The sequence below is a fragment of the Haliotis asinina genome, chromosome 1, assembly GCF_037392515.1.
Source record: "Haliotis asinina isolate JCU_RB_2024 chromosome 1, JCU_Hal_asi_v2, whole genome shotgun sequence".
Taxonomy (NCBI): Eukaryota; Metazoa; Mollusca; class Gastropoda; order Lepetellida; family Haliotidae; genus Haliotis; species Haliotis asinina.
In genome coordinates, this window is record NC_090280.1 from 9,700,213 (window position 1) to 9,723,794 (window position 23,582).

Genomic DNA, 23,582 nt, shown 5'->3' on the forward strand with positions numbered 1-23,582 from the left:
CAGATACTACCAACAGTTTATTATTCAACGGGACGGTGTTGCGTTTATAAACGTGTCAGAACCTTTTGATTCTGGGTTTGGAATATCATATTTACCAGGATCTTAAAGTGTGTGTAATATATATCACTTTGGGTTCCCTCACATAGGAAGCCATCATCGCAACTAAGTGAGAGGGCATGGTTTTACATGGCACTTAGCAACAGTCTAGCAAGACCACATCAAGGAACACCAGACATGGGCTTCACCCATTGTACCCATATTGGAAATCGAACCCCGGTCTTCAGCGTGACGAGCGGACGCTTTAACTATTAAGCCATCCCATATGACTATCATATTTAGTTTTAAAGTATTGGTAGAAGTAGAGGCCGTGGAAGTGATAGTCATCGTGTTAGTAGTTGCGGTAGTAGTTGAGGTGGTAGTAATAGCATAAGTGTGGTAATGGTTGAGGTCGTGGTAGTTTTAGTCATTGACCTGTTTAGTTGGGTCAAGTCAGAATTCTTCATATTACTTGGTATTTTGATCCCAATACACTTTGGTTTCATTTTCACTTGACACATTTCACAGTTCTAGGAAGCTAGGAAGCGTGTGATCACCAGAGATCAACACATCATATTAATTGTCCGGCTAGTGAGAGGGCTTTCACGACAAACACGAAGGCACATTGTGGCTTCATGTGTAGCCGAAGCAGAATAGCGTACACACAGAATGACGACCTGGTTGAATCTTGTGATAGCCTGTTACATACTGATCGTCTGGATTCATCAAACAAGAGGTGAATAACTTTGATACATTAACTTCTTTGTGTTTTCATTCTTGTAAACTGCTGAAGATTTGACTCATACATAGGTACCACAGAAAACATGTGTTAAAGTTATTCACATAACATTTTACACTTATTCTATGCATATGTCTTTGACCGTAATATGATGAATTGTTAAGTATATTTCAAGCCTCAATACAGACCCTATTGGATTTATTCAACCATGATGACATATATTAAATCTGAGCAAATCCAACATGTACATGTTGACTGTAAAATGTGTGGGTTTTCTTTGAAATCAGCAAACTCCTGACGAAATCCAAATCAATGTGCACTAGAGTTTGAAATTCAATGTTTGTTTATATGTGTAGTTCACTACCTGTGGACGAGCGGTAGCTTAGATAAAGGCATAATGCAGAAAGTCGGTGGGTCGCATAAACGCAGCTGACTGACGTTGACAAGTCTATGATCAACGCATTTTGAGGTTCTCACTTTTTATGAGACTTTATGAAATACACGCCCAAACTCGCCGTCTTATAGATGTCGTCTTTCGGAATCCTATTCCACTCGTTCATGAGAGCGTCTGCAACGTCTTGTCGGTTCGCTAGGGGTCGTGGTTGTCTTCTCACCTGGCGATTGAGGTGATCCCGCAAGTGATCCATGGTGTTCAAGTCCGGTGAACGTGCTGCAATGGAAGAACTTGGAAATTCTGGGCGTTGTGGACAATTCGCACTGTGTGGGGCCAGGCTTTGTCATGCTGCAGAAGTGTTCTTTTTTTCTGCTGACGAAGAATGATACTGCCACGGTTTGAAGAATGTCATTTCTGTATCTCTAAGCTTTCAAGTTTCCCGTACTACGACTAACCATGTACATTAATGCCCACAAATTTCTCCCCATTTCTCCAAATGGATGCACTCCTTGGACGCAGATCGGCGGGCGGATACAGCTTTCTTAGAAGGGGTGAGGTGGGGTAGGGTGAGGTGTGTGTGTGTGTGTGGGGGGGGGGGGGGGGGGGTATGCACACTACTAAGAAAATGGGGTGCCACGGTGAAATGGCACCCGACCAACACTAATGAACATAATGATTCGACGTTCGCCTGTAAAGACCACTCGCTGCTAAATTCGTGCCTGCCAGCAACGAACAGTCCTTCCCACTGTAACCTGCGACGGCGATGTTCCTGGGTCAATGCCATTCCATGCAGAAGACGTCGAGCTATGATACCCGCTGCATTCAGTCGTCGTAGCACGGTGTGGCATGTAAGGAGCGGTTGGAGAAGTTCAGTGATTAGAGCGGTTGCTCGTCATGTCGGGTTTGATTCTCCTTATTGGATATTATGTGTGAAGCTAGTTTCTGTTCTTGATATTGCTATAATATTGCTAAAAGTGGCTAAAATTCGACTCTTTCAAGTGGAGCGAGGTGATATTCACAGCCACTTTGAAGCTTACTGTACTTTTTCCAACCAGCAAAGTGAGGCAGACCTGGGTGCGACACATTTCAGATAAATGGAGTTAATAAATTGATGAGTCATTAAAAAGTACCTCCGCAGTATTCCTGTTGACTCAACTGATGCAGCCCGCTGAGATATCATGACGCACTCAGCGGGCTGCATAACGTACAGAGCAATCACAGGCATTAACTATCACTGAACCTGTTCCAAGGTGTCTTCCAATTTCGCCTCCACCATAACGTCAATCGTACAGAAGATATTTGTTAACATATTTTTGCTTTGCTTGTTTTGCGGGCTATTGGTTTTGTTTATGGTGACTACGATCGTATTATTGAACTTTCACTATGGGAGCAGGTTTTCAGCAGTATATCCTTTCTACTGCGATATTTCGTTCATTGCTCTGTAACAACATTACCCTTATGACATAAAAATATCTTTTACTTCAGGCTGTGGTGGAACCTACCGAGGACACACGGGAACCATAAGATCCCCCAATTACCCGTACACATATCGTAATCATCTCTCCTGCACGTATGTCATTACACCCCGAAGGCTGATCCAACTTAAATTTGTGACGTTCAGTACAGAAGGTGGCTATGACTACGTAAGGGTAAGCATGTTTTATTTCATAGTCAGTAACAAGTCAGTACAGCGGTATGTAAGACATTCATTCACAGTTTAAACTTTGGGAACAACGTGTACATAGGGTGTACAGAAACAGGTGCGTGTGCGAGACCTGTGTAAAGTAACAGGCAGGTCCTGCTAGCAACTACGTCACTGTGATAAGTAATGAGTGATGATAAGTAATAAGTAATAATAATGAGTGGTGAGTAAATATCAACAAATAATTAGTAACAATCAGCTAATAGCGTGTTGAAATCAACCAGTGATATCATGCAAATGAGCACCAGTTTCGTAATGCAGTTCAGTTTATAGTATAGCCCACCTCATTAATCCATTGAAACAACATGAGGTTGTCTTAGGAAAGCATAATACTCTATGGATAACGGCTTCTCAATTTCTATTATGCGACGTTTCGGTATAACTTCTTTACCCAAGAGTCGCATCAAATAAGGTATCTTTGGTCTCTGTTGATCGAAGGCTTGTGTCGGCGGATTTGGACTGCTTCTGTCAGTTTTCTGTTGGTAAAGTCCTGGAGTTTTTCTATAATATTTCCACACCGCTCTTGCTTGGAAAAGGTATAAGAAGCTATACTGAAACGTCGCATCATAGAAACAAAGTGAGTGAGTGAGTGAGTTAATATTTAACGTCACATCGGCATAATTGCAGCCATATCGTGACGAGAGCATTCTTAAAAAAGGAATCTATGTATATCATAAAAACCTGTCGACGACGGACAGTAAAACAACTGGAAGTCGCGGTGGCTGAGCGGGCTAGGCGGATGACTTTGTGTGCTGGCGATTAGGTGCCTGACTCTGAGGGTGCGGGTTCGAATCCCGGATGGGACTCAAACGAAAAAAGTACTAGAATTTGTACTTTACTAAGAAAGTGAAATCCCAAATATGACATATGTTGCATTAGAATATCACAATAAGAAATAGAACTAGCGTGAAAAGTTAAAATTATTATCCCTATTCAAACAATACAACATAAAAACAGGCTATATAGATCACCAACAACTGAAGGTAGATCACCATACTAGGGGCCATGGGGACTTACAGTACTTCTGCTATCTGCATGGTCCCTAGCTGGATTTACATCATCCCCGCAGCTGCTGCTGATTGTATGCAAGATTAGCCACAAATTAAAATGACAGAAATACTACGGCTAAGAAAAAGTGGAAGATCAAATTTGGCTTCAAATGTTTTGGGACTTACGTACCCTCTCAGGAGGACAATAATTTTACAATGCTTTAACCCCCCCCACCCCCTCGAGGATACAGCCACTAACACTCTAAGTTACTAATTCAAACTTCCTAGCATAAAATATTTATCTATTTACAATTCAGTTAGCAAATCTAATTCTTTTAAAAATGCAATAATTAAATGAGAGCTAACGTGCTTGACTGTGATTCTTTCATCACAAGGGATACAAAACGGAGGATCTTCACCTTTTAATAGATAATCGGGAGTATACCTCGTATGGCCAATGCGACATCGTCGCAAAATGACCTCCTCAAATCTGGACTGACAACCCAAGTAAGTATAACCGATATTAGGTTTTATTTCATGTAATTTATTTATACCTACCTGGGTGTCCCACTTCTTCTGCATCAGATCACGGATATAAGATCTTATTGTAGCTTTATAATCTGAGTATGGAATAAGAAGTGGTGTCACAGATTTGTTGAGTGTTGCCTTGGCAGCAAGATCCGCCATTGTGTTCCCAGAAATGCCAACGTGACTAAGTAACCAACAAAGGACGATGTCACACTGAGATTAATGTTAGGTCCAGTTGGGGCCTAACCAACTGCCAAGGAGGAGAAGAAAGAAGACGGGATGGAGCTATGTTTTCCAGCTCAATGCCGGCCGAAGAAAGAAATGGTTTAATTCCATGTCCTAGAGACGGGACAAGAGAAAATTTTTTATTGTATAAATCCTCATAAAGGGGATTGAACACACAGTTATGCAGGGTTAGATTCATTGGAGTATAATTTCGTAATATATTGTAAAGACAATTGTATACGGCGTTGTGTAAGAGATGGTTCATCAGCCCCAACGTAGAGACTGTCAATAGGTGAAGTTCTGAAGGACCCAAGACAAAGTCTTAGACCTTGGTGATGGACAGAATCTAATAGTTTCAGGTTGCTTTTGCAGGCTCCACCATATACAATGGAACCATAATCAAGTTTGGATCGTACCAATGATCTGTATAAATGGAGGAGGGTAGTTTGATCCCCTCCCCACTTAGAATTGGAAACAACCTTCAGCAAATTTAGTGCCTTCAGGCATGTAACTTTAAGAGACTTAATGTGTGGTAAGAAGGTTAAATGAGAATAAAAAATTACACCCTCCTTTACAACTTTGATTGGAGTGCCATTTAAAGATAGTTCTGGATCCTTATGCGGTTTATATTCTCTACAAAAGTGTATACAATTAGTTTTTGTTTGAGAAAATTTAAAGCTGTTTTCAAGGCACCATTTATTTATTTTATTTAAACACAGCTGTAATTGCCGTTCAATAGTGCGCATATTTTTACCACTTATATAAATAGAAATATTAAAATCATCCACAAAAAGTGATCCATCGATTGAATCAGTTAAAACTTTTGAAGACTGTTGATCTTAATACTAAACAGAGTGACAGACAAAATACTGCCTTGTGGGACACGCTGATCCTGAGTATAATGGTCAGACAGGGTTGAACCCACTCGGACTTGAAATTGCCTGTCATTTAAAAAGTTGGATATAAACTGAGGCAGGCGGCCTCGTAATCCAAAGTCATGTAAATCTTTTAAAATCTCATGTTTCCATGTCGTGTCGCATGCTTTTTCAAGATAGAAAAAGATTGACACAGAATGTTGTTTATTAATTATGGCATTCTTAACAACAGATTCTAAACGCTCAAATGATCGATGGTACTTCTGTTTTTACGGAAACCACATTTTATATCTGTTATTAGGTTATTAGTCTCCAAGTACCAAACAAGTCGATTATTTATCATGCGTTCCATGGTTTTGCAAACGCAGCTCGTTAGTGAAATTGGTCTATAATTCGATGGATCAGTATGATCACGTCCAGGTTTAGGGATGGGCACAATTATGGCATCTCGCCACGAGGGAGGAAATTTTGCAGTTGTCCAAATGTCATCAAATATATGTAAAAGTGTCTCTAAACAGGATTCAGGCAAGTGCTTCAGAAGTTGATAATGAATACCAACAGCTCCGGAATCAGTATCGTGAGCTTGGACAAGAGCAGTATGAAGTTCATGTATAGAAAAGGTTTCATTGTAATCTTCCCCATTCTCTGAAGTAAAATTAATATATTTGTGTTCCTGCTGTTTTTGATATTTTTGGAATTCAGGTACCTAATTTGATGAGGAAGAATGTTTCGCCAAAGTCTCACCAAGTTTATTCGCAATATCTGATTTATTAGTCAGTAACTGATTCCCATCTTTAAGATGGTGAATACTAGATTTAGAGCCCTTAACTTTTATTTTCTGGATCATGTGCCATACCTTTGAAATTGGCGCACGTGAATTTATTTTTGAAACGTAATTTTGTCATGACTGGCGTTTATTTTGTTTAAACGTACGCCTTGCTTTAGCATTTAAAATTTTAAATTTGTTTAAATTATGGATCATAGGATGGCGACGGAAATACTGTTCAGCTTTCTTCCGGGCCTTCCTAGCTTGTTTGCAGTCAGCAGTAAACCATGATTTACGTATGTGTGGATTTCAAGGAGACTTCGGGATACATTCATCAGCTATTTGAAGAAGTTCTTTAGAGAAGATTTTTATCGGATCAGAAACATCATCAAAAGCATCAGGTGTTAGTTGTTAGCAGCGAATTTCATACAAATCCCAGTCAGCTTTAGCAAAGTTCCATCGTGATGATGGAGGGACATCAGAAGGTGTCACAAATTTTAGAATGGTAGGAATATGATCACTTCCACAGAGGTCATCGTGGACTGACCATTCGAATTCTGTAAGCAAATTAGAATCAACTAGTAATAAATCAAGGCACGAATACGTGCCAGTGGCAGGATGTAAATACGTGTGAGAACCATCATTAAAAATGCACAAATCATTATTCAAGGAAAACTCTTCAAGTACTTTGCCCTTGGTATTTGTATCATGAGAACCCCAAATGGCTTATGACCATTTAAGTCACCCATGATAACACATGACTTAGGGAGCTCATATAGAGCCTTGAGTTCAGACTGTTGAAGTGAATTGGAGGGTGGTATACGTATATACAAAGAACAAAGAGTAAACACTATGTTTAATGTAACTCTGACTGCAACAGCTTGAAGGGGCGTAGCTAGAGGAACAGGACTGTGTGTCACACCCTGTCGCACTAGTACTGACGATTCACCAGTAGCTTTATCTCCCGCGGGAGAATAGTGATGATATGAATTGTAAAGCCGTAAATCAAATTTATCTCTTGTCTTAAGCAAAGTTTCTTGTACACAAATTACCGATGGTTTGTAATCTTGAATTAATACCCGCAGATCATTGAAATTATTCTGAAGTGAACTACAATTCCACTGTATAATGTGACTTGCACTCATGGTGGGTTAATGGGTGAACGAGAACGTGAAGGAAGAACATTCCTTTTTGTTTGAAACGGACTAGTACCCTCCATGTCCAGCGATTCAAAAGAATTTTGAACCTCTACAGGTGGTTGCGAAGGAGGTGGCACCTCCAAGTGTTGAAGCACCTTCGTCAAAAGACAATGTCGTATTGGCCAGCGGCAAGATCATTATACATTTCAATAATTTCAATTAAAAGTGGATGTGTACAAGACAACTTTTTATTAGCCTGAAGGCAAGAAAGAGAGAGAATAGATTACATACTGTCAATGTCTAGGGTGTCTTTGAATATATATAAGAGCTGTTAATATGGCGTTTGCTGCTGCAGTAAAAACAGAGCTGTTATCTGGAATTCTAGAAGATATTGTTCTGGATCCAATGACAGTGGCACAAGCTACTGCACCACCGTCCTTGAACCATCTCTATATAAGGGTTTGTAATTTCTATATTTAGTTTTTAATTGATGATATTCTTCTTTATATTGTAATTCATTAGTTTCTGTTTTTTTAAATGAAGTTAATTTTAGGTCGGCTTGTGCCTTTCATGATGGGTTCAACATGGATGTACAGTTGCAACAAATCCCACGCATGTGCTGTCTTGCAGACTTGCATCTCTTGGGCGTGTATTGGTCCTATGATCGTGTTGAAATATCTTTCTACGACATAGCGTCACATCCAACTACGTCTCCAGCAATAGTTTACTATTACTCAGTAACAGTTAAACTGTTTTATAAAGGGAGGCAACTCGTACATGTTTACCGCCTATGATTTAGCGACGCACCCGGCTCTGTGTAGTGTCAATTATCTGTTTTCTGCACGGCCCGTCTCTCTCTCTCACACACTGCACATACGGATCGAGGTCAGCATATGCAGCTGTGGCCTTATTATGTTGCGTCGGGCCATGTGACGGAAAACCACGTGACTATTCAGGTGATTTGGTATACTTCCTCTTTTGCTTTAAAACGCAGCTAACAGTATGGAGTGTCATTGTATAGCAACATGGTCAGTATTTCAGTAGCACTGTGGCTATATGCTGAGGGTGCATAGTACTGATGTACCTCTCACTGATAAATATATGCGCCGAGGTAACCTTGTTGGTTAAATAATGTCACTGGTTAACAGGAGGGTTCACCCTATGGTGCATTGTGTGGCGCCGATTTTAACTCACTCACTCACGTCGCTTCACTCATACCACCCCAGTCCACACAATTCAATCCGCTCACTCCATTTCCTCACTCACTCAGGTGACTAGACTCCACTCCAGTTAATTCACTCACTCCAATCCATTCCTCCATGACTCCAGTTGCCATACTCCCCACCACTCCGCTCCTCTAAAATCGTTCCATCCCGCCCCATTCCTCTTCTCCATTCAGCTCAGCTCTCTCTCTCTCCATATGCTCACTCCACTCACCATACTCTGATCCACTCCTCGCCACTCACATCTTATGCTACGTTTGCTCCATAAGGACGATGTCTTATGATTAAGAAAGTGATCGAAGTGAACAACCGCTGCGACCTGGGACATCTTTTATTTCCATCACAATTAGGTCGAGCCAGTGTCAGAAAGTTCTGGAGATTCTGGCTCTGTGATCTTCAATGGTGGGCTTTCGGTTTGAGAGGCCGAAGTATTTGTCGTTTGACTTGATAGGATATTTTCACTTACAGATATTTGTTTATCACGAATCCATGAAATGTCAGTCTGGCACGATGTAGCCACTGTAGTAACTTTTTTCATAGGGGCAGGAGAAGACGTTACAGCTGAAAAGGATAATGTACTTGGAACTGAAAACGGATCTGGCACCAACTTTTTGGCTTCAAAATATGAAAGATTGTTTGGGCATTTCACTTTCATATTTTTTGACTGATAAACGAAGATGGGACAGGACCTGGACGAGGCCAAATGCTCACCATCATAGTTTGCACGCTTTATTGCATTGTTGCAATCAGAATTGGCATGAGTACCACCGCAGCGAGAACATATCTGAGTGCGAGTACAAGTTCTGGCACCATGACCAAATTTTTGGCAATGGTAACACCGGAGAGGATTTGGAACATAAACATCAACTCCGATGTTGAAGTATCCGGCTTTTATTGATTTTGGGATAGTTGGCAGGGCAAAAGTGAAAAGATAAGTGTTTGTTTTTATCACAGTGTCATTTTGTTTCCTTGTAAATCGACTAGAAGCTCTTCGTCGCTCATGTCAGAAAGACAACGAGCACGATCTCGAATTATTCCACGGCAGGAGTTAAGTGTATTGTGTACTGAGACAACAACCGGGACATTTACAAACTGCTTTAATCCAGGCAGATTGACGGATTGTTGTCTTCGTATACATTCCACAAGAAGTGAGCCAGAGCGGAGTCGAGTGACGTTTTTAACTTCTCCACAGGCACCTTTGATGGCAAACGGATTCAAGTTGATCGCATTACCATTGGAAGATGAAATGACAATAAATCTCGGCAGGTATTCATTAACTTCAGGTGTAACTTCCTCATCAGATGATACAGAATCAACATGACGGCGTTTGTTCTTCGACGAACCAGAGTATTGGTTGAGAGACATGGTGAAAGAATTATATTCGGCAAACTTGCTCCCCACCCGCCATCGAGTGTCAGCAAAGGACGATGTTGCAGAGGAATCCAGTCTGCGTCATCAGGGCTACAAGTCTGCTATACTCCAGCAAATGTAACACGAATAGCTATATTTGTCTACCAAAGTGACTGTCCAGTTGGTTCTGCACATGACAGAAATTTGGAGACCTACAGAATTCGGAGGTTGACATTAACCAGATTGGCCCATGAGTCATCGCCTTCTGACGTAGGACTCTAGGCAAAAACTGTAGATATTTTATACAAATGTGAAGCCCAAACACAAAAGAATAGGCTATTAGACTCAAAACATGGTATGTCCAACACAGGGCTTGACATGACCAGCCGATTGATAGAATCGGGCCCATTCAACCACCCGTCTAGGTGAAGTCAGGGCCAAAGTGGTGTGTTGAGCAGTAGGAACACGGTTCCAAGAAACCACTGCCCTCAACCACCAGGATCCCCTCCTCCACCGACACAGGGCCGCAACCCACGGCAAACGGGTTGGTGGACCAAATATCCCCCCGGGTCCACTACGGGAGTGTCGGCGAGCTCTTGGCGTTACCCAGCACCCACCACGAGGAGGTGGCTCGCCACGGGTGCCCATAGAAACAAAGAAGCTGTTACCTATAAAGTATTATACTTTTCTATTATCCACTTCTAAACAGCCAATCAAACAGATCATGTGGCTATCTTGGCGAAACATCGAATGATTTTCACTGTAATACCAAATATCGTTTTCCATGGAAGACACTCCGTCATTAGCCATCTATGAGTCCTGTTATGTGAGGAGACGCTATGTTTGCTTTTCGATTTAAGCTGTAAGAACAGACCTTTTAACGTATGATTCATGACGAGTAGACGTATTGCAAATGATGTCTGTGTGTCTATTAATGCCTCGTCCATACAACCCAGTGGTAAACATCGTGAGCATCAATCTAATCAGACTGGACACGATGACAACCAAGATATGTGCAGACCTAAAACCATTGGCGAAATGACTAGACAATCACACAAACACACAAAAAAATTATGATATGAATATAAATAGGTATGATAAAAATCATAATTATGTATTCATGCTACTTTGCAAATCGTTAACAAAACGAAACATACACCTCATTGTAGGATGCCTGCGTTTGTGTGTATTGAATTTATGTATGGTTTAGTACTAGGAACACAAAATATGGTAACTTAGTGGGTAGAGTGTCGAAAAACTGGGTTTCATTCTCAGCAAAAGAACAACGCGTGAAACCCATTTCTAATATCCTCCGTCGTGATATTGCCAAGCACTCAATACAAAAAGTAAGTTAACATTTCAATATATCCCATACGGGAATAGATAATTTCAAGGGACTATCTGCTCACTTATGGCGGATAAACCATATGAGTGAATATTGAGTGTGAGGAAAGGATTTCCATTCCATTTCCAGTTTCGCAGGCGGCTCATGTCGCGAAAAGAAGGACTGAGAGTTTCTGAAGTGTTTCGAGACTTCCATTTGCTTTCTTTGATTCCAGGTGTATAATGGCACAGGCAGCCTGCTAGCATCTCTGTCAGGTTCGCATTCAGGGTATACCGTTCAGCCGTCCACCTACTATCGTATGGAATTTACGTCAGACGTGTCTATCGGATCATCCGGCTTCAGGGCTGTGTGGACTTGTGCGTAACTTCCACTGTCCATATATACTATAATTATGTTCACAGAGTTACAATTTCATAGTATACCTTAGATACCTCAAATATGACTGTTGCATGTACATTAACACTTCCACTATGACGGTTGAATCAAGGCCTCGCTCGTCTTGATGAAGATCAATCCTTAATTTAATAGATGTAATGTACAAAGCTCAGTTATGGTACTGTAGCGAGTGAATTAAAATACACCTTTTCGGTATAACGTACTCCAGCATCTGCATGATGTTAAGATGATGTTATGAGCCTCTTCGTGTTGTTGAGAGTGACCTGGCAAGGGGACTGAGTGCTGACATATATATTGCCAGGTCAAAAGCTTCGAAACATTTTATTAGAGTCCTGTTGCTCACTGTCAGATAGGGGTTCATGCTGAAATATTTGTACAGCATCTGATCTGACACGTGGAACGGCATGGGATTACAAGAATGCCAAAGAGGCTATTCATTCTGTAATGACCATCAACACATAGGACATACCTCCACAAACTGCCAGCTTTTCATAGTCTCTAATGCCATCACACCTACTTTCACAGCTATTCCTACGATATCTGGCTTACCAACACCATACAAAGTAAACGAGTCAAGAAGAGTGATGTTGGACTGTAGTTCCTACACTCAGTCATCTACCAAAGAAACCTACACCTGGACGTACAAGGGTTCCACTGTCAGTCCGGGGCCTGTACTGTACATTGAGAACATCAAGAAGAATCAAGCTGGCCAGTACACCTGCACTGCCACAAACTCAGTTGGTCCTGCGTCAGCAGCAGTCCTCGTAGTCGTACAATGTGAGTGGCGTCATGGCGTAACAGACATCACGTCTTTGATCACGATTGTTGTTTAACGAGTAAGGACATATATAATAATGTTTGTTTGTTTGGAACGAAAATAGAAATGATTGTCGTTTAACGAAGCAGACATGAATACTACTGTTTGTTGGTTGATTGTTGAAGCGGACATAAATAATTACAAATGAAATAAAATATACTGTGTGTTTGTTGGTTATCAAGCGAATACAAATAATAATATAAGTTGATTGTTTGTGAATTGAAGCGTACATAAATAATAATATGTGTTGGCTGGTTAACAAAACAGACATAAATACTGTTTGTATGCTTGTAGTTTGTTGAAGCGGAGATAAATAATAATGTTTTTTTGCTTGTTGTGTGTTGAAGCGGACATAAATAATAATGTTAGTTGGCCGCTTGTGTATTGAAGTGTACATGAAAAATAATGTTTATTGGTTGGTTGGTTGGTTGACGAAGCGGACATTTCTGATAATGTTAGCTTGCGGGTTAGCAAAGCGGACATAAATGGTAACGAGGCAATCAAAGGAGTTATACCGGAAGGAAGTGACTCAATGGAAGAGTTCGGATAACTCATGTTTTCTATGTTTGCTATTTAATGCTACACTCAGCAATGTTCCAGCCACACGGCGCCTGTCTGTATACAATCAAGTCTGTACCAGACTGAACATCGATCTACGTAATGTGAATACGAATGTATAAACCAATACAGCGAGCCAATCCCTTTAGTCGCATCAAAAATGGATTGCTGAAGATCAGCTCTAAGCCGGATCTTCACGGGTCTATACTAAAGATTATGTAACGTAAATTATCACGTGACATTCCCATCATGCAAGAGAATCCGTACTACATGTACATCGTTGATAATAACATATGAATTTTCATCTGTGTGTCTAATGTATGATAAATTGAACATGTGTACAGTATTTATGTTGCTATGATACAAACTTACAAGTCTTGGGAAGTATGTTTGGTATCAGCGTTGCACCAACAAAAAAACTTTTCCCACGTATGAAAAGATATATTGGCAGTTCATTGTTCTAGATTCACCACGAATATCTGGACTCCCCTCCACTTTCCAAGTGACTGAATCTTCCAGCTTAAGACTGGATTGCAGTACATATACAACACAGGGCAACCCATCAGTAACCAACTACAATTGGACACACGGAGAGTCAACCGTCACTACAGGATCTGTCTTGACAAGAAACAGTATTAGTAGGAGACAGGGAGGGGCATACACCTGTACTGTCAGAAACACAGTAGGATCAGACTCCGCCTCGGTCAACGTTGACGTAAGATGTGAGCTTCCTTGCATTATACTTGCGGTACATAGTTGATAGAAGAATGACAGGTCCTATCCTTTCGGGTGATTATGCATTCAGACCCTTGTAATCATCACAATTGTGAACAAAGCTCTTCCTTTTCTTTAGACAAATTAATAAGCACTTATTCTACTAACATCAATCGTGTATAGTGAATATAACATGTATTATACAATGAACTAGGCAACAACCATACAGTCATTTAAGCATTTGAAAACCTGTTGATTTGTAAAACTAACTTATAATTGCAAAATCACATCGGTTGTAAGCAGAAACATTTGTCATTGTCGCTTTACACTGACCCAGGTGCTGTTGTTGTATCAACAATTTTTGTGCACATCTTATACGTGGAAATCAAGTGAAAACTGAGGGTTGTTTCACCAACGCAACTGCGAAAATATGATCACCTTCTAGAGGCGTCAATGAATTAGTAACTTATTATTGTATGTATCCTCCGCATTATCTCAGCCATACGACAAGCCAACACATTTTTTAATGTAAATTACATAATGGTCATGCATATGTGGTACAACTTTCCATCCATATGTATAAATGGCACTCAAGCAGTTTTGTCGATTTGTTTGTTTTTCAGATTCACCACAGATATCTGAACTCCCATCTTCCTACCAAGTGACTGAGACAGCTAGTTTAAGACTGGATTGCAGTACATATACAACGCAGGGCAACCCATCAGCAATCAACTACACTTGGACATACAGAGGGTCAACCGTCAAAACAGGAGCAGTATTGACAAGAAACAGTATTAGTAGGACACAGGGAGGGACATACACCTGTACTGTCAGAAACACAGTAGGATCAGACTCCGCCTCGGTCAACGTTGACGTAAGATGTGAGAAACATTGTTTACTGTTACTACTAAAGGGCGGAGATTCTGTGGCAGGTTTGAAGCCTATTCACTGTCTCGCATTGGTTACCTTCACCATCATGAATATAGAATGTTCCTGCTATGCACAGGATTAATTTATGCGTACTTTTCAAAGGTTAACTTCACGAAAGGGACCAACCACTGGTAAAGATGTATTTGTTTCCATTTGTTCCATATTTAGAAGAAAGGATATTCAGTCATTCCGTCAAGGTACAGCCGCGAATGCATTTGAAACCCTGGAACAACTTTGCATCCATACATATGAATGGTCAATGACCAGTGTTGTTCACTCTCCAATGTTGCAGATTCGCCACAAATTTCTGGACTCCTATCCACTTACAAAGTGACAGAGTCAGCTAGGTTAAGACTGGATTGTAGTAAACACACACAGCAAGGCAACCCGTCGGGAACCAACTATACTTGGACACACAGAGGGTCAACTGTCAGTACAGGAGCTGTATTGACACTAAACAGCATCAGTAGGAGACAGAGAGGGACGTACACCTGTACTGTCAGAAATACAGTGGGATCAGCTTCTGCACTGGTCAACATTGATGTAACATGTAAGGAAAATTGTTCATTGTTAACATGAGAGAAAAAAAACACTATGACAAGTTCAAAGCGCGAACCATGTCGCGTCTATGTACCTTATACCATGGCGTAAAATGTTCGTGTTTTCCACGACATTAATTTATGAGTAATGTGGAAATCATTATCACAAAAGCATGGAAGCAATGGTTAAGTCGTACATGCATCCCTGAAGGGATGTCCTCTATTTAGAAGAAGGGCTAGTGATATTTAGTTATGGTAAAAACCGAATGCCTTTAAACGAGCGGAACATCATTGCAACCTTCAGTGGGAATGGATCAGGATCTCTGTTGTTGATTTTCTAATGATGTAGATTCGCCACAAATATCTGGACTCCCATCTTCCTACCAAGTGACTGAGGCAGCTAGTTTAAGACTGGACTGTAGTACATATACAACACGAGGCAACCCATCAGTAACCAACTACACCTGGTTACACGGAGGATCAACTGTCAGTACAGGAGCAGTACTGACAAGACACAGTATTAGTAGGACACAGGGAGGGGCGTACACCTGTACTGTCAGAAACACAGTAGGATCAGACTCCGCCTCGGTCAACGTTGACGTAAGATGTAAGGATAATTCTTAACTCTTTACTCGACTCTGTTAAAACAGTGATGGACTCCTGTCTCGTCTGTTAACCTTCACCACCTTAAGCAGCATTATTGTTTGCGTTATTTTGAAATCTCTTCCATGAAAGGTTCCAGACACTGAGAATGTCGTATTTCCTCCCATCAAGATATGCTCCCCTATCTAGAAGGAAGGTTAGTGAATGCCACTATGGTAACGATCGAATGTATCTGCAAAACTACAACAGCTAGAACTACATCCATCAATCTCAAATGTTTGTGACTAGTGTGGGTGACTCCACAATGTTACAGATTCACCACAAATATCTGGACTCCCATCTTCCTACCAAGTGACTGAGGCAGCTAGTTTAAGACTGGACTGTAGTACATATACAACACGAGGCAACCCTTCAATAACCAACTACTCCTGGTCACACGGAGAGTCAACCGTCAGTACAGGAGCAGTACTGACAAGAAACAGTATTAGTAGGAGACAGGGAGGGGCATACACCTGTACTGTCAGAAACACAGTAGGATCAGACTCCGCCTCGGTCAACGTTGACGTAAGATGTGAGCTTCATTGCATTATACTTATAGTACATAGTTGATAAAAGAATGACAGGTCCAATCCTTTCAGATGATTATGCAATCAGGTCCTTGTAATCATCACAATTGTGAACAAAGCTCTTCCTTTTCTTTAGACAAGTTAATGAACACTTATTCTACTAACAGCAATCGTATATAGTAAATATAACATGAATTATACAATGAACTAGGCAACAACCATACAGTCATTTGAGCATTTGAAAACCTGTTGATTTGTAAAACTAACTTATAATTGCAAAATCACATCGGTTGTAAGCAGAAACATTTATCATTGTCGCTTTACACTGACCCAGGTGCTGTTGTTGTATCAACAGTTTTTGTGCACATCTTATACGTGGAAATCAAGTGAAAACAGAGGGTTGTTTCACCAACGCAACTGCGAAAATATGATCACCTTCTAGAGGCGTCAATGAATTAGTAACTTATTATTGTATGTTTCCTCGGCATTATCTCAGCCATACGACAAGCCAACACAATTTGATAAATCAGACGTAAATTACATAATGGTCATGCATGCATATGTTGTAAAACTTTGCATCCATATGTATAAATGGCACTCAAGCAGTTTTGTCGATTCGGTATATTTCAGATTCACCTCAGATATCTGAACTCCCATCTTCATACCAAGTGACTGAGGCAGCTAGTTTAAGACTGGACTGTAGTACATATACAACACGAGGCAACCCTTCAATAACCAACTACTCCTGGTCACACGGAGGGTCAACTGTCAGTTCAAGGGCAGTACTGACAAGACACAGTATTAGTAGGACACAGGGAGGGGCATACACCTGTACTGTCAGAAACACAGTAGGATCAGACTCCGCCTCGGTCAACGTTGACGTAAGATGTGAGCTTCATTGCATTATACTTATAGTACATAGTTGATAAAAGAATGACAGGTCCAATATTTTCAGATGATTATGCAATCAGGTCCTTGTAATCATCACAATTGTGAACAAAGCTCTTCCTTTTCTTTAGACAAGTTATTCTACTAACATCAATCGTACATAGTAAATATAACACGAATTATACAATGAACTAGGCAACAACCATACAGTCATTTAAGCATTTGAAAACCTGTTGATTTGTAAACTGACTTATGTTTGCAAAATCACTCCGGGTGTAAGCGGAAACATTTATCATTGTCGCTTTACACTGACCCAAGTGCCGCTGTTGTATCAACAGTTTTTGTGCACATCTTATACGTGGAAATCAAGTGAAAACAGAGGGTTGTTTCACCAACGCAACTGCGAAAATATGATCACCTTCTAGAGGCGTCAATGAATTAGTAACTTATTATTGTATATTTCCTCGGCATTATCTCAACCATACGACAAGCCAACACAATTTTCTATGTAAATTACATAATGGTCATGCATGCATATGTGGTACAACTTTCCATCCATATGTATAAATGGCACTCAAGCAGTTTTGTCGTTTTGGGGTTTTTTTTCAGATTCACCACAGATATCTGAACTCCCATCTTCCTACCAAGTGACTGAGACAGCTAGTTTAAGACTAGATTGCAGTACATATACAACGCAGGGCAACCCATCAGCAATCAACTACACTTGGACATACAGAGGGTCAACCGTCAAAACAGGAGCAGTACTGACAAGAAACAGTATTAGTAGGACACAGGGAGGTGCATACACCTGTGCTGTCAGAAACACAGTAGGATCAGACTCCGCCTCGGTCAACGTTGACGTAAGATGTAAGGATAATTCTTAACTCTTTACTCGACTCTGTTAAAACAGTGATGGACTCCTGTCTCGTCTGTTAACCTTCACCACCTTAAGCAGCATTATTGTTTGCGTTATTTTGAAATCTCTTCCATGAAAGGTTCCAGACACTGAGAATGTCGTATTTCCTCCCATCAAGATATGCTCCCCTATCTAGAAGGAAGGTTAGTGAATGCCACTATGGTAACGATCGAATGTATCTGCAAAACTACAACAGCTAGAACTACATCCATCAATCTTAAATGTTTGTGACTAGTGTGGGTGACTCCACAATGTTACAGATTCACCACAAATATCTGGACTCCCATCTTCCTACCAAGTGACTGAGGCAGCTAGTTTAAGACTGGACTGTAGTGCATATACAACACGAGGCAACCCTTCAATAACCAACTACTCCTGGTCACACGGAGAGTCAACCGTCAGTACAAGAGCAGTACTGACAAGAAATAGTATTAGTAGGAGACAGGGAGGGGCATACACCTGTACTGTCAGAAACACAGTAGGATCAGACTCCGCCTCGGTCAACGTTGACGTAAGATGTAAGGATAGTTCTTAACTTTTATTCGATTCTATAAAAACACAACTAATAGTGTAAAGCGGGAGCAGTCTCGTCTGGTAACCTGCAACACATTGCAAGTTGTTCGTGCTATGCACGGCATTAATTTATGTGTAATTTCAAAATCTGTTGCATGAAAGGAACCAATTATTGACAAAGTTGAGGATATGTTACCTGCTAGAAGAAAGAGAAGTGAGTACCATTATGTTAACGATCACATGCATTTGTGAAAAAGAAACATATTTTGCATTCAGGAATCTGAAACGGTAATAGCAAATGTTGTTGATTGTGTAATGTTGCAGATTCACCACGAATAACTGGACTCCCCTCCACCTTCCAACTGACAGAGTTAGCTAGGTTAAGACTGGACTGTAGTAAACACACGCACCAAGGCAACCCGTCAGGAACCAACTACACTTGGACACACGGAGGGTCAACTGTCAGTACAGGAGCTGTATTGACAAGACGCAGCATCAGTAGGAGACAGAGAGGGACGTACACCTGTACTGTTAGAAACACAATAGGATCAGACTCCGCCTCGACTCTTGTAGATGTCCAATGTATGAATAATGCTGCATAAGTTATTCTCCTGCTTTGCAATATTATTGCCTTTGCGTATCATGACGCAAATTGTAATGAGTTAAAAGCGACGAAAACCTAAGCTATATCGGGGTATGGTAAGTGTTTATGTTATGTACATCTTGTACATAGTTTTAGATCTAAGGAGAAGAACTGCATGCAACTACTCATCACTGTGAACAAACAGTTTTAAGGCTGATAGGTAAAGACGTTCGACCGTACTATTCGAATGTATTGTTTCATCTTCAGACCCACCTGTACTCTCTGGCGTTCCATCTGACTACCGAGTAAGTGAACTTTCCAAGTTGTTCCTTGATTGTGCGGGTTACACGTCCCTTGGCAACCCGTCAGCAACTAACTACACGTGGAGCTATGGAACATCAGCTATTAGTACGACGTCTGTGCTTCAACTCTACAGCATCCACCGCTCTGCTGGAGGAGAGTATACCTGCACTGTCAGCAATGCAGTTGGGAATGTGTCCGCCTCTGTTAGAGTCGACGTTCAGTGTGGGTAGAGCTAAACCTTCTCCTTACTAAACAGTGTGTCTAAAATGCAAGTGAAAATGAACATTGAATTGAAGGTTGCTTAGATCCATCTCCACAGAGTGTATAATATGATGATAGATAAGTGATAATTGTCTCATAAATTGTACGTCTCATAGGCTATGTACCCGTAAAGAAGTGGTGTAGAGTTGGTATTCGTAAGAGGTACTTGTAAGAGGTGACGAACGGGACTGGTTGCTGCGGATTTGGTGCTTGACCAGAATTGTACAGACCTATGACGATGTAAAGTTTGTTTTTTTGTTACAGATTCACCAGTAATATCCGACTTTCCCTCAAAGTACCAAGTGAACACATCATCAAGACTGTGGCTGGATTGTAGCAGTTTTACAACCGAGGGCAACCCTGCTACAACAAACTACTCCTGGGTATTTTCAGGATCACGTGTCAGTTCTGAATCTGTGCTGAATATAGATGAAGTAAACAGGACTCACCAAGGACGGTATACGTGTACTGCCAGCAACACACTTTCACCAAGCGGAGGGTCTCAACAACAGGGAACAGCATCAGGACGGGTCGATGTGATTGTGCAGTGTGGGTATCTTTTCACGTTAAAAGCAAGTACGTAAGCAAATTACTATTGTCAGCATGTGACGTTTGTCACAAACGGAGCATCATAAAAATCAGGGACGTATACATATACTGCCATCAACATCCCCACGGGGACACCGAGAAAGACAATAGCACGATTATATTGTACCAGGAGGAATCTGTTTCAGGACCTCAGATTCGCAAGATTCAGGGGTTTATGATACACAATGCAAGATCTTGTATTTGGTTATCATTGTGTCTTTAAACCCCTGAATATAAAGTCCTACCCCTAAACAGCAAGCCTAATTTCTACTAAAAATACCCTACCTTTACATTAGCATCGTAGATGTTCATCGCAAGGCTATTTATACGCCATGTTTGCGTGAACTAGGTCATGACCACGTCTAACATTCTATACTGCACGTGCCACCTGGAAAACAAGGGGAAGATTGGTAACACAATGCCACTTAATATCGCTGTCAAAATTGATGGTGTTTCATGTCGACAACTATACACACGTGTGCTGTCTTTTCTCTTCATGACACAATCCAAATGTGATAGTGCTTGCTCTCTGCCGCTGTATGCCGCAATTCAAACAGCGAAAATTGATCTCGTTTCGACAATCTTCTTCCGAAAATGCTGAACGCAAAATTAACTTCAAGTACAATCTGTAAATGACTTTTCTTATGATGAAACTGGGTATGTACCACTTGTCACTCTTACAAACGACATGTCATCTAGACCATAGATGGGTCCAGTAAATCAGAGGTGTGATTTCAAACACCTTTACACCATAACCAATTGTCTACAAATAGAAATACTTTCAGAATATTGTTAGATTAATGCTATTGTATTTCAACTACATGTCTTAAACGAACAGATGCCCCTTCAGTATCTGGACTGCCTCGATCTTATTCGGTGGTGGAAGAATCCCAGCTGTTTGTCAACTGCAGTGACTACTCTTCGCCAGGGAACCCAGCGACTACTAACTACACATGGAGCTATAGGACATCGGTTGTCAGTTTTGAAGAAGTCCTTCAGAAGGACAACATTACCAGGACTGAAGGGGGCCAATATATATGCACTGTCAGCAACGTTGTTGGGTCGGAGTCGGCTTCCATCAGTGTTGACGTGCAATGTGAGTGCTTATGGACACCAGGCATTTTAAGTGCCTGAAAATCTTGAAAAACAATATTGATCTACAAACTATATGTAAGAGCTGGGGATAAATTAGACTTTGTATTTGTGTTATGGTGTATGCAAATACATATTACAAGTAGTGTTTTCTTTCAGATGCGCCATATATATCTGACTTCCCCTCCAGCTTCCGGGTGATCGAGTCAACACAATTATGGATTGACTGTAGAGCATACACTACATATGGGAATCCAGAAACAACGAGATTTTCTTGGAATTTTAATGGTTCCCAAGTCAGTTCCACCTCTTTGCTGGAGGTGGCCAGCATCAGCAGAGATCAGAGAGGGCAGTACGCGTGTACTGCTAGCAACATCCTGACACCTAGCGAAGAAACTGAACACCGTGGCACAGCAACAGCCAAGGTCAAGGTTGATGTACAGTGTGAGTTTTTCTATGCTCTATTGTAACATAGAAATTAGATGTGTGGAGTAGGGTTGTTGAAATCAGCTTTTAATTCTCAAGTATCCTGTTTGTTTCATGTGCAGACGGGGAAATGGGGTAACCTAATGGTTAAAACGTTTCCTCGTCACTCTGAAGACCCATGTTCACTTCCCACATGGGAACACTGTGTGAAGCCCACTTCTGGTGTCCCCTAGCCGTGATATCGCCATGAACAGCGGCGTAAAATTAAAATCACTCATGTTTCACTTTGTGCTTTTTGTGTGTACGAGTATGCACAACCTTTGCTTGGCATTCGGTATCACCATTATCTGAAAGCCATGTTTCCCCACGTTTTCTTATGACATAGAGAGCAGTTTTTTTATGAAATTCTGTCTTTCCAGGACTTTTCGGAGACTATTGAAGTATTTGTGGCTGTTTCCACACACACACAGCGTCCTTGTCAACCCGAATGCTGTAATTTACTCGACATTTAAATTAAAGATATTCTCTAACCAATTTCATACACGTGTCGTGTGTTCTACAGACCCTCCAACACTGACCGGTTTGGTTTCACCGAGGACAGTCAGGGAGATGTCTACCTTATCGATAGACTGTAAAAGCACAACCATACCAGGAAATCCACCTGTTACTGTCTACTCATGGACATATAACGGTTCTACTGTCAGTGACGCCGCTGTGTTGACTCTGCACAACATCAGGAGGAGTCAGATGGGGGACTATATCTGTACAGCTGGCAACACCATGACCTCATCCGGAGGTTCCCAACGACAGGGTATAGCTAGTACAGTTGTCAAGGTTGAAGTGGAGTGTAAGTATTAATGACACCACTTGACTGTGAGATGGAGGGGACTGCTCTTAATGGAAGTACGCTGATACTGATGTGAACACTACATTATCTTATTGACCAGAAGATTGGATGAAGGTGATGCTTAAATAATGTTATTGTTTATATAATGTAAGTATGATCTCCTACCAATAATAATAATGCAGTGATATAAGATGGTGTAGTGGCATAACGGACAAAGGAATAATGAGTGTATCTTTTGACCAAAGCTGCTTCCATACCCTCTTTTCCCACCCTGTAGCAACTCAAACAATGAAGATGTGTTTTGGGTACTTACGAGAAATGAGTTGTGGGAGTTTGATATATAGACCGGATCGGTGAACCAAGCATGTGTAAATAAATTCCTGATCTCTTTGTACAGATGGCCCTTCAGTATCTGGACGCCCGCCTACTCACTGGGTGGTAGAGCAATCGCAGCTGGAAATCAACTGCAGCCACTACACTACACCTGGCAACCCCCCAACCTTAAACTACACGTGGACCTACAGTCAGTCAGTGGTCAGTGATGAGGAAGTACTGAAGGTAGACACAATCAACAGGACACAGGCTGGACAATATACCTGTTTTGTCAGCAATGGTGTTGGGGCAGTGTCGACTACTGTCAATGTTGACATACAGTGTGAGTGTTCACATGACACCAAGATCATAATCTCATGCAATAACATTTGTCTTTATTTATCAGGTTACACATGTAG

General features: G+C 41.1%; 1 protein-coding gene across 3 annotated transcripts in view; it reads left to right on the forward strand.

The window, feature by feature from the left end:
* Positions 1-541: 541 nt before the first annotated feature.
* LOC137286726 (hemicentin-1-like) overlaps positions 542-23,582 on the forward strand; it is a 29,582-nt gene continuing 6,541 nt past the window's right edge. The window contains exons 1-19 of one of the 3 annotated variants that reach the window (XM_067818712.1): positions 634-772; positions 2,655-2,818; positions 11,526-11,667; positions 12,233-12,484; positions 13,547-13,804; positions 14,420-14,677; positions 15,019-15,276; positions 15,615-15,872; positions 16,182-16,439; positions 17,065-17,322; positions 17,932-18,189; positions 18,499-18,756; positions 19,076-19,333; positions 19,602-19,859; positions 20,163-20,447; positions 21,325-21,582; positions 21,738-22,022; positions 22,567-22,851; positions 23,249-23,506. In XM_067818712.1, the coding sequence (XP_067674813.1) occupies positions 706-772; positions 2,655-2,818; positions 11,526-11,667; positions 12,233-12,484; positions 13,547-13,804; positions 14,420-14,677; positions 15,019-15,276; positions 15,615-15,872; positions 16,182-16,439; positions 17,065-17,322; positions 17,932-18,189; positions 18,499-18,756; positions 19,076-19,333; positions 19,602-19,859; positions 20,163-20,447; positions 21,325-21,582; positions 21,738-22,022; positions 22,567-22,851; positions 23,249-23,506 (4,576 nt within the window). In that variant the 5' untranslated portion in view covers positions 634-705. Of the gene's footprint in view, positions 773-2,654; positions 2,819-11,525; positions 11,668-12,232; positions 12,485-13,546; positions 13,805-14,419; positions 14,678-15,018; positions 15,277-15,614; positions 15,873-16,181; positions 16,440-17,064; positions 17,323-17,931; positions 18,190-18,498; positions 18,757-19,075; positions 19,334-19,601; positions 19,860-20,162; positions 20,448-21,324; positions 21,583-21,737; positions 22,023-22,566; positions 22,852-23,248; positions 23,507-23,582 lie in introns of all 3 variants that reach the window. The other 2 variants (XM_067818719.1, XM_067818725.1) reach the window with 2 other exon arrangements.